The sequence below is a fragment of the Gymnodraco acuticeps genome, unplaced genomic scaffold (assembly GCF_902827175.1).
Source record: "Gymnodraco acuticeps unplaced genomic scaffold, fGymAcu1.1, whole genome shotgun sequence".
Lineage (NCBI taxonomy): Eukaryota > Metazoa > Chordata > Actinopteri > Perciformes > Bathydraconidae > Gymnodraco > Gymnodraco acuticeps.
The window spans coordinates 82,345-94,237 of record NW_022990958.1 but is presented as its reverse complement, the minus strand read 5'-3'; the positions used below and the strand labels follow the sequence as shown (position 1 = coordinate 94,237).

General features: G+C 43.9%; 1 protein-coding gene across 2 annotated transcripts; it reads right to left on the bottom strand.

Moving 5' to 3' along the window:
• Positions 1–473: 473 nt before the first annotated feature.
• LOC117558778 (zinc finger protein 92 homolog) lies at positions 474–8,691 on the bottom strand. Of its 2 annotated transcripts, XM_034235163.1 has the most exons (3): positions 7,445–8,691; positions 1,011–1,262; positions 474–926 (listed from the first exon to the last, which is right to left on the bottom strand). In XM_034235163.1, the coding sequence occupies exons 1-3, from the start codon at positions 7,475–7,477 to the stop codon at positions 606–608; spliced, it is 606 nt and encodes a 201-aa protein (XP_034091054.1). In that variant the 5' UTR covers positions 7,478–8,691; the 3' UTR covers positions 474–605. The 2 variants fall into 2 exon arrangements, with proteins under 2 accessions (XP_034091054.1, XP_034091055.1); XM_034235164.1 differs by having other exon boundaries at positions 741–1,262.
• Positions 8,692–11,893: the final 3,202 nt, after the last annotated feature.

Sequence of the window (11,893 nt, the reverse complement as noted above, 5' to 3'; positions counted from 1 at the left end):
TGGCACGCTATGCATGGGGCCACCTTGAGGGGGTTTCCCGACATGTTGTTTCAGTAAATTAAAGGGTGTTTCTTGTTGTCGTTGCTGTGGACCTTCTTAATACCTTGGAAAATGCCGTCTAATACTTTTTAATAGCCTTAATTTTCGCTAAATTGATTTATCAACTTTTAATACTTTTTAAGACCCCGCGGACACCCTGAATGTTATTTTGAACACTTGGTGGTGGGGTGTATAAAAGGGGTCATATGTGACAGGAGAGGAAGTGGACACAGGAGGAAGAGCATACCGATTCTACCAGACGGCCAGCCCAGACGATGCTCATACTACAACTATTGACACAGTGTACTTAAACCTTGGTATGTAAAGCAATGAAACAGCGCGCTAATGGCAGACGGACATAAAACGAAACTTAAAGGAACAGTGAACATTATGCCTGTAAATTCTGACGTTACGTCAACAGATGGCACTGTTCTCACAGAATCAGCCCATGCAAAGACAGTGTTAAATTCAGCGAAATGAGGAATGGCTAAAATGCATGATCTGTTTGGTATTTTGAAAAATAAAAAGTATAAATATGCCTTATATAGGTTTGGTCCTACACTATATTATTCAAATATAGCATGATAGGTCCACTTTAAAGGAACAGTGAACATTATGCCTGTCAATTCTGACGTTACGTCAACAGATGGCGCTGTTGGGATGGGATCTGTAATGGAAAAAAGGATTACCCAACACAAGGCCAATAGATGGGAATTGTTTATTGTAAACTGTGAAAAAAACAAAATATGCTTAAGTGCTCCTACACTCTTAGAACCACTATGGTTTTTCTCCTGAGTGGACACGAAGATGTGTTTTGAGATTACTTGATGTAGTGAAAGTTTTCCCACACTCTTCACAGCTGTAAGGTTTTTCTCCAGTATGAATACGGTGATGTGATTCTAGAGCACTTGATTGAGTGAACGTTTTACCACACTCTTCACAGCTATAAGGTTTTTCTCCAGTATGAATAGTTGATGTGTTTTGAGATCACCTGGTTGAGTGAAAGTTGTCCCACACTCTTCAAAGCTGTACGGTTTTTCTCCAGTATGAATACGTTGATGTGTTTTGAGACCACCTGATTGAGTGAAAGTTTTCCCACACTCTTCACAGCTGTACGGTTTTTCTCCTGTGTGAATAAGCAGGTGGCTCTTTAAAGTTCCAGATGTTGTGAAGGATTTGTCACATTGCTGACAGCTGTGACGTCTCTCTCTTCCTTTCGGTTTCTAGAACAGACGGACAGAGAAAGAGAGAAAGTCAATCTAAAAAGCATAAATACACAAGTTAACACAATAAAAACTCACTTAATATAAACCTTGAGTTAACAAAATACTACTTATCAACTGTTTGTCTTTATTATATTTGATACAGTAATACAGCAATATTCTAACCAAAGTATATACCAGAGGTGGGGGACTCGAGTCACATGACTTGACTCGAGTCACATGACTTGCCTATTTTTTGACTTGAGACTTGCTTGACTAACATTGATAAAAGACTTGACTTTGACTTGGTATTCATGACTTGAGACTTAGGCTTGAGACAGATGACTCGAAAGGACTTTACTCTTTAAAATAGAATATTTGCATTTGTATTGTACGAAGCCCCTAGAGGGCAATGAAAGAAAAAAAAGAGAGAGAAAGTCTCTTCTCGTTCGCAGGAGAAAGTAGGAAGTGGAGCGCACAGGAGACAGCCGTTTCATTGCAGACTGTTATGCTTATGTGGGGAAATACATACATTATTTGAGATATATTTCAAACTCGGACTTCATTTTAGGGACATTTCGGCCAGGGGTGTAGAGTTATTTGTTCAAGCACCGGATCGGCAAAACAGGAGAGTCTGTGAACCAGTCTGCCTTGACCTATGTATTCATGTCTGTGACTCTCACAGTATCTGCTGCCCACAGCTGCTTCATAGAAGAAAAACCTCCTTCACTTCATGAAATCTCTGCAGCACCAGGAGGCAGTAACGTGTAACTCAGCAGAATATGAGAAGAGCAGCAGCAGCTGCAAAGAGCTGTGCCTTCACTGTGTTTACCTTCATTAGAACAGCTAACGAGCGACCGCAGGCTGCTACGTTTTAACCCCCACACACACACAGAATTATTCCCCCTTTTACCTGTTTTATGATTTCAGAGTGACAGCACGAACAGGTATGGCGAGGAGCCCCGGCCTCTACGCTGCTACAGACGCGAGGCAATGCTAGAGCTACAATGCGATCGGCCTCCTACGAATACACCAAGTCATCTGTGCTCTTCGTTATTGGATGAAATCCCTCGGGAGCCGCTTAGAAACACCAGGAAAAAGAGACGAGGAAGGAGGGGAGGCGTTCAGAATACGGCGGAGATTCAGCCGGCCACCACTTCCATCCATCATTCTCCCAAACCTGCGCTCATTGAGCAACAACGTGGACACACTAAGGACATACACAAGGTACTGTCATGAATTTCTCGAGGCCTCTTTATTGTGTTTCACGGAAAGTTGGCTCCAATCTACGATGCCTGAATCTCTCTTTGAAGTACCCGGACTCACCCTTGTTCGAGCAGACAGGGATGCAAATCCGAGGAAAACCAGAGGAGGCGGTATTTGTGTGTATATTAATGATCTGTGGTGCCGATCATACTCAGTAAAATGTAAAACCTGCAATCCCAATGTAGAAATTCTCGGCATGACGTTAAGACCCTTTTATCTGACTAGAGAATCCGGGTGTATTTTACTGTTTGTTGTTTACGTGACTCCCAGCGGCAGAGGACACTGTGTTCACGAGCTGCAACTCAGCCACCCCGATGCACCGGCAATAGTGCTCGGGGACATGAAGCAATGTCGCCTGGAGACTGTGTTACCTGGGTTCCAGCAGTATGTTAGGGATCACAGCAGGAAAGACAATATCCTGGACAAATGCTTTGTTAATGATAAAGGAGCCTATGTGTCTAAATACAGACCACCAATACTGAACTCTGATCATAGTGTTGTGAATATGATACCAGTGTATAAGACCAAACTCAAGGGAACCAGAAAAGAAAGTAAGAAATCATATGTGACTAAGGACATAAAACAAAGACTATGGAGCACTTGAACAGACAGAGAAAGAACTGAAAGTCAAATTGAGGGAATCAAAACACACAGAGAGCTTTTGGGAAATGCTTTTAAAGCCAAAGACCCCAAAAAAGTGTGGGACACCATGAGAACCGTGACAGGAATGACCTCTTCAGCTAAACCTATTGTGACGGACAAGACATACTTGATCCATACCAATTTGCCTATAAGCAAGGGGGTGGTACTGCTGCTACTCTGGTTCACATCATCACTAAACATTTAGATAAACGTCACACCTATGCAAGAGCCCTCTTCCTAGACTTCTCAGCAGCAACACAATACAAGCAGACATCTTGGTGTCAAAAATGGAAGTAAATCCATACCTGATTTACTGGTATGCCGCTTTCCTCACCAGTAGAGAGCAACTTGACCAAACCCTGTCATCTGCCATCACTCCCAATGTAGGGGCCCCCCAGGGCTGCGGGAGTTCAGCTGTGCTCTTAGCTTCTTTGAGCTTCTTTTGATGACTTTACTGAACTGCTGTCTATAGTGTGTTTTGACTTTGACCGTCTAGTCATTGTTGGTGATTTTAACATCCATGTTGACAACCCCCAGGACAGAGGGGCTAAAGAACTGTTTTGTGTTCTTGATAACTATGGACTGACTCAGCATGTGACGGAGCCCACGCACAATAAGGGGCACACTCTGGACTTAATGATCTCAAAGGGTCTGAATATCTCTGAGGTTGTGGTGACTGATGTTGCGCTCTCTGATCATTCCTTTGAGAGCTCTATTTCTGTTCACACAAATGTTCAAAAAGAGGTAACCACAAAGCGATATTTAACTGAAAACACTAGGGAAATGTTTACTCAGGATGTTTCTTCCACACTTGCCCCTGCTAACATCTCAGTAAATGAGCTAGTAGATCATTTTAATTCAAAAATAAAAATGTTATAGATGCCATTGCTCCAACTAAGGTAAAGGAAGTGACTGGCAAGAAAATATCTCCATGGAGAAAGAACATGACCGTGAGAACAGAGAAAAGAGAGTGTCGAAAAGCTGAACGTAAAAGTCCTGCATTCAAAATGTTCCTCAAGTGAAAGTAGAAAAGTATTCTCATCAAAATATAGTTAAAGACAGTAAAAGTATTCATTGTGCAGATTGGTCCATTTCAGAATAATATATATGATATGTTTTATAATGATTGATCATGAAAGTGTTCTCAAAGCTGGTGAAGGTGCAGCTAGTCTGAATGGCTTTGTATACTGCAGGGTAGCTGGTGGATTTACTCCAGGTGGAACTAAAGTCTGATTCAACACTTGATTAGATTTCACATCATTCATCCACATCTGTGAAGTAACTAAAGGTATTAAATACATGTAGTGGAGGAAAAGTACACCATGTACCTCTGACTTATGTTCACTGCCAACCTAAAAGTACCTAAAAGAATAGTAATCAATAATGTATTGAGAAGTTATTTGGCTGATTGTTTTTATATCGGCTCAGCCAGGTTATATGGGAGGCCCAGTCTACGTACACTCTAAAAACAAATGCTTGGCTTAACAAAGAGAATCAAGGCAATAGGTTGCATCGATGGTTATTGAGTTAAGACAACTTCTAATGAAATGTTGTTAAAGCAACAAAGTTATTTGAGTTAGGGGAGAAGGCGTCTCCTCTACAATCAGGTGTTTTCAATTACCACTTACTTAATCATTGGTAGCATAAACACAAGTTTTAAGTTGATTACTCCAAACGTTCCAACTTGTTTTACCGTAGGATTTAAATGTAATCTTAAGTTGTATGTACTTAATTACCACATGTTGAACATGAACACATGTTTTTAAGTTGACAGCCATTTGTAAATTAAGTTGCTCCAAATAATATTGTATTCAATAGTTTTTCTCTTAGCTTTTCCATGTTTTGCCTTTAAAGAAATAAATTAATTGATTCCACAACAAAAATATGAGGCAATTCACTTTTTATTTTTGAACTGCAGTTGTTTATTTCAACGCATGATGTTTCAATCAGGAGAGTTTGAATTTCAAGTTGTATTTGAATGACAAAAGATGACACTCACCTTAAAATGTCCTTTGTATATTTCTATTTGTCTTAACTGTGGGAACTTGTCCAGGCCTGTTAAGTGGGAGTGGACTTGAAATCCTTAACTCAAGGTGTAGAACAATAAGTTATCAAGCCAATTGCATTACTTACTTCAACTTGAATTTAGTTTGAAGTCAATTAACGCAGAAATCAGAGTTCAAATGACACACAATATTAAGTTGATGTAATTACCAACATTATTACGTCAACACAACTTATAAATTAATGTTGCAACTTAAAATGTTTATCTAAATCAATTAACTCACATGTTTATCTTGCAACCAGTGCATTTAATTAAGTGGAGGTGAAAGGTCGCCTGAATTCGGTTTTTAGACGTACAGATCACTCATTTTGAAATATTAAACTTAGTTTTCTTTTCTTTAATTTTTCATCCTCGTGTAGAATGCTATCACGAAACACACATTTGGTTGTTTATAGCATAAAGAACATCTGAGTTAATGTGAGGTAGGGAAATAATCATTTGAGTATGTGCATATAAATATGTAATTTACAACAGCTGTAAGATACTTGAAAAGCTTGAAAATGCACCTTGAAAATGCTTGAAAAGTGCTTGAATTTGACTTTGGAAAAGGTGTAAGAACCCTCTTATGCCTTTGCCTGAAGACGGTGACGAACTTCTCATGGTGTGCACACCTAGACCGGACTTAAAAGACGTTCCTCTGACCAACGCTGACCTCATTTTGTATGTTGATGGGTCTGCCTCTCGCGACCAAGGGGGCACTAATCGGGTGGGTTTTCCTGTTGTTTCAGATTCTGCTGTACTCCGTTCCGGACCAATCCCATGTCTCAGCACAAGCAGTAGAGCTCATCGCACTAACTGAAGCCTGCACGTTTGCAGAAGGCAACACCGTGACTATTTACACTGACGCTATGCTATGCTTTTGGGGTAGTACACGATTTTGGGGCTATTTGGAAGTGTAGACAATTTCTGAAATCTGATGGCAAACCAGTACTTAACCATGTACTGGTTGCAGGCTTACTAGACGCCACTCTGCCCTCATCTGAAGTTGCAGTCTGTAAATGTGCCGCACAAGCAAGCAGTACAGACCCAGTTTCCCTAAGAAATTCGGTCTGCTAATTTACCTGCTGACTCAGCCGCAAAGGCAGCTGCTCTGATTCCTCTCGCACCTCACGCACAATCATTTGTTAAAATCCCTGTCTCCTCCTTCACTGACAAAATGTCGTCACTGACTTCCATGCAGCAGCTCGCTACACCAGTTGAGAAAGCTTTTAAAGCCAAAGACCCCAAAAAAGTGTGGGACACCATGAGAACCGTGACAGGAATGACCTCTTCAGCTAAACCTATTGTGAAGGACAAGACATACTTGATCCATACCAATTTGCCTATAAGCAAGGGGGTGGTACTGCTGCTACTCTGGTTCACATCATCACTAAACATTTAGATAAACGTCACACCTATGCAAGAGCCCTCTTCCTAGACTTCTCAGCAGCAACACAATACAAGCAGACATCTTGGTGTCAAAAATGGAAGTAAATCCATACCTGATTTACTGGTATGCCGCTTTCCTCACCAGTAGAGAGCAACTTGACCAAACCCTGTCATCTGCCATCACAACCAATGTAGGGGCCCCCAGGGCTGCGGGAGTTCAGCTGTGCTCTTAGCTTCTTTTAGCTTCTTTTGATGACTTTACTGAACTGCTGTCTATAGTGTGTTTTGACTTTGACCGTCTAGTCATTGTTGGTGATTTTAACATCCATGTTGACAACCCCCAGGACAGAGGGGCTAAAGAACTGTTTTGTGTTCTTGATAACTATGGTGGGGACCCTCTCATGACATCCAACTATAGGCCCATCAGTATCTTACCCATAGTAGCCAAGGTATTTGAGAAATTGATTGCCAAACAAATCATCAATCATCTCAACAACAGCTCCTTGTGTTCAAATTGAGAACCATAAGTCTAGTGTTTGTCAACTGGAGTACCGCAGGGCTCTGTATTGGGCCCAATCCTGTTTAGTATGTACATAAATGATCCGCCTTCTGTGTGTGGAGAATGTGATGTATGCTGATGATACAGTTGTGAGCTCACAGCTCCTCATATATGTTCAGAAACTAGACAGAAGTTAAACAAGTACAAACCACAGACTGTCTGTGTCATGGAGAATACAGTCACTGCTTTATTTATGTCTGTATAGGGCGTTCCGAGCTGAATAAGGGCATCAAATGAAGGCAAGACGCCCGCCTGGCGGAAACGCTGGAATTAGGAATATATTGTGATGAAGTGCACACTGACCTGAGCTCCAGGGGTCTCTTTCTTCTCCTCCATGCTGCTAATCAGCTGTCCTGATGAAGACCACAGAGCTGCTTCATTATTAATATAATACAAGTATTTAGATATAATTCATCATAAACTGTCAGCAGTGAAGAGGAGGAATTCAAAGAGTTTATTCAATGATATGTTCTATTTCTAGATGCTTATATGTAGTGTTTTATCACACCATGTGCAGTGCCTTGTCTTATCTATGCTGCTGTGACGTAAACATGGTCCAAATTGATCCATTTAGTCAATGTGATGCTAAGCAGAGGAGAACATGATAGAAAGGTCAGATAGTTATTAACGTTACATGCACATTACTTTAACCATTACGATACAAAGTTGGTTTTCTGTGTAAATTATTATTAATATAATACAAATATTTAGATATAATTCATCATAATCTGTGTAGCAACTTACATTCTAACTTACAGCTCACAGTTTGTTCACTTTTATTTCATTAAAATGACTTTATTCACATAGAAAGTGACATTAATGGTTGTTTGAACCACTGTTATAGCGCTATCCGTGTGTAACTATCACTAAGTTAACACAGAAAGCAAACATTAGCTGGTGAGACTGTTTAATGTACTCCATGTATACAGTATTTTCTGTATATTGTGTATTCTTTAGATACTCTAGTGATATGTGTCCTGTGTGTATACTTGCTGCTAATGCTTCATTTTTATTATATCTTATTGCATCTTTTAAATATGTTTAACTCGTGTAATGCCTGAAAACACTTCTGCTGTGACACATTCATTTCCCACTTTAAGATAAATCATTATTTAAATAAAGTATATCTATTTATCTAATGAGCTAAACCGTCGCTTAGCTTAGCGTTAGCTGCTAACTGAAGAACCCCATTCATTTCAATGGGAAAAATGCTACGTCACGGCGAATGGCGATGCTAATAAGCTAGTTAGCATATATTTAAAACCATATATATGGTAAAGAGCACCAACACAACAACTCAAACCGTCTTAAACACAACTGGTGTAATAAATAACTAACATAAAGTCAGCTGAGCATTACATATCAACTGTTACTCCCCCAGAGCCGAACTGGAATAATAACTGTAGCTGTTAGCCGATAGCCGTTAGCTTTCAGACTTTAGCTGTTAGACTGAAGATTACAGCTGTTGTGTTGAATAAAATAACTTCTGATTCGTGATTAACTGTAAACTAAGAGGTTTAATCCACTCACCTCTTCTTCTTCTCCTTTCTTCTTCTTCTCCTTCTCCTTCTCCTTCTCCTTCTCCTTCTTCTTCTTCTTCTTCCGTGTTTATTGGCGGTTGGCAAACCAGCTTGTAGGCGCATTACCGCCACCAACTGGACTGGAGTGTGGACAAGAGACTATGCAGAAAACAAGAAACAAAATAAACAAAACAAAGAACCAAAACTCTAGATTATTTTAAATGTATCAATTTCTCTTAGAAACTTAATAATCTCACAATATATATTGCCTGATGTTTTCCTTAACAGCCCTGATAGCGACAAGTCATGGAATTTTGCTTTCTTCAGTGTCTGGAAAAGCACATTTCTCTGAGTACTATATTTCCTGCAAAGCAGTAAAACATGCTCAACAGTTTCTGGCTGGCTGCAGTGTATACACTTTCCGGTTGGATGCTTTCCTATATATATTGAGACCTGTATTATACTTAAAGTATGACTGAGACCTGTATTATACTTAAAGTATGATTGAGACCTGTCTGAAGAACCAGCACCTTACCGTGGTAGAGAGGTTTGTGTGCCCTGATGAACCTGGGGGCTGTGTTGTCTGGAACCTTGTGTTCCTGGTAGGGTCTCCCATGGCAAATTGGTCTCAGGCAAGGGGCCAGACTAAGATTGGTTCAAAAGACCTCATGAAAGAACAACAAAGAAGTGAGGATACCCGGCCCGGAGGAAGCCCGGGGTCCCCTTCTGGAGCCAGGCCCAGAAGGAGGACTCGTCGGCGAGCGTCTGGTGGCCGGGCTTGCCACGGAGCTCGGCCGGGCCCAGCCCGAAAAGGCAACGTGGGCAACACCTCCGCTTCTCCGTCCCGCGGGCCCACCACCTACGGGAAACATCGATGGGGTCGGGTGCGCTGCCAGAAGGGTGGCAGTGAAAGCGGAGGGTCTCGACGGACCAGACCCGGGCGACAGAAGCTGGCTTTGGGGACGTGGAACGTCACCTCTCTGGGGGGGAAGGAGCCGGAGCTTGTGCGGGAGGTGGAGCGTTACCAGTTGGATCTGGTTGGGCTCACCTCTACGCACAGCGTCGGCTCTGGAACCTTACTTCTGGATAGGGGTTGGACTCTATTCTTCTCCGGAGTTGCTCAAGGTGTGAGGCGCCGGGCGGGTGTGGGGATACTCACAAGTCCCCGGTTAGGTGCTTCGTTGTTGGAGTTTACCCCAGTGGACGAGAGGGTCGCCTCCCTACGCCTGCGGGTTATGGGGGGGAAAACTCTGACTGTTGTGTGTGCTTATGCACCCAACAGCAGTTCAGAGTATACGGCCTTCTTGGAGACCCTGGAAAGAGTCCTGTATGGGGCTCCTGAAGGGGACTCTTTAATCTTGCTGGGAGACTTCAACGCACATGTGGGCAATGATGGAGACACTTGGAGGGGCGTGATTGGGAGGAACGGCCCCCCTGATCTGAACCGGAGTGGTGGTTTGTTACTGGACTTCTGTGCTAGTCATGGATTGGCCATAACAAACACCATGTTCGAACATAAGGATGCTCATAAGTGTACGTGGTACCAGAGCACCCTAGGCAGAAGGTCCATGATCGATTTCGTTATCGTATCATCGGACCTGAGGCCGTATGTTTTGGACACTCGGGTAAAGAGAGGGGCGGAGTTGTCAACTGATCACCATCTGGTGGTGAGTTGGGTCGAGTGGCGGGGGAAGCCTCTGGATAGACCTGGTAAGCCCAAACGTGTAGTTCGGGTGAACTGGGAACGTCTGGAGGAGGCCCAAGTTCAGGAGGCCTTCAACTCACACCTCCGGCGGAGCTTTTCGGGCATTCCTGTGGAGGTTGGGGACATTGAACCAGAGTGGTCGGTGTTCAAAGCCTCTATTGCCAAAGCCGCGGCGGGGAGCTGTGGTCTCAAGGTCCTAGGTGCCTCAAGGGGCGGTAACCCTCGAACCTCCTGGTGGACACCGGTGGTCAGGGAAGCCGTCCGACTGAAGAAGGAGGCCTTCAGGGATTTGTTATCCCGGGGGACTCCCGAGGCAGTTGCAAGGTACCGACAGGCCCGAAGGGCAGCAGCCTCATCCGTGGCCGAGGCAAAGCAGCGGGTGTGGGAGAAGTTCGGAGAAGACATGGAGAAGGACTTTCGGGCGGCACCAAAGTTGTTCTGGAAAACTGTCCGACACCTCAGGAGGGGGAAGCAGGGAACCATCCAAGCTGTGTACAGTAAGGATGGGACGTTGTTGACCTCAACTGATGGAGTGTTAGGGCGTTGGAAGGAACACTTTGAGGAACTCCTGAACCCGACAACTCCGCCCTCTATGTTAGAGGCAGAGCTGGAGTATGACGGGGGATCAACACCAATCTCCCGGGGGGAGGTCACTGAGGTCGTCAAACAACTCCACAGTGGCAAAGCCCCGGGGGTGGATGAGATCCGCCCGGAAATGCTGAAGGCTCTGGGTGTTGAGGGACTGTCATGGTTGACACGTCTCATCAACGTTGCGTGGAAGTCGGAAACAGTACCGAAGGAGTGGCAGACCGGGGTGGTGGTCCCCCTTTTTAAAAAGGGGGATCAGAGGGTGTGTGCCAATTACAGAGGCATCACACTACTCAGCCTCCCCGGGAAAGTTTACTCTAAGGTACTCGAAAGGAGGGTCAGGCCGATTGTCGAACCTCAGATTGAGGAGGAACAATGCGGATTCCGTCCTGGTCGTGGAACGACGGATCAGCTTTTTACTCTCGCAAGGATCCTGGAGGGGGCCTGGGAATACGCTTATCCGGTCTACATGTGTTTTGTAGACTTGGAGAAGGCGTATGACCGAGTTCCCAGGGAGTTACTGTGGGAGGTGCTGCGGGAGTATGGGGTGAGGGGGTCTCTACTCAGGGCCATCTAATCTCTGTACTCCCAAAGCGAGAGCTGTGTCCGGGTCCTCGGCAGTAAGTCGGACCCATTTCCGGTGAGGGTTGGCCTCCGCCAGGGCTGCGCTTTGTCACCAATCCTGTTTGTAATATACATGGATCGGATTTCGAGGCGTAGTCATGGGGGAGGGGGTCTGCAGTTCGGTGGACTAAGGATTGCACCACTGCTTTTTGCAGATGATGTGGTTCTAATGGCTTCATCGGTCTGCGACCTTCAGCACTCACTGGATCGGTTCGCAACCGAGTGTGAAGCGGCTGGGATGAGGATCAGCACCTCCAAATCTGAGGCCATGGTTCTCAGCAGGAAACCGATGGACTGTCCACTTCAAGTAGGGAA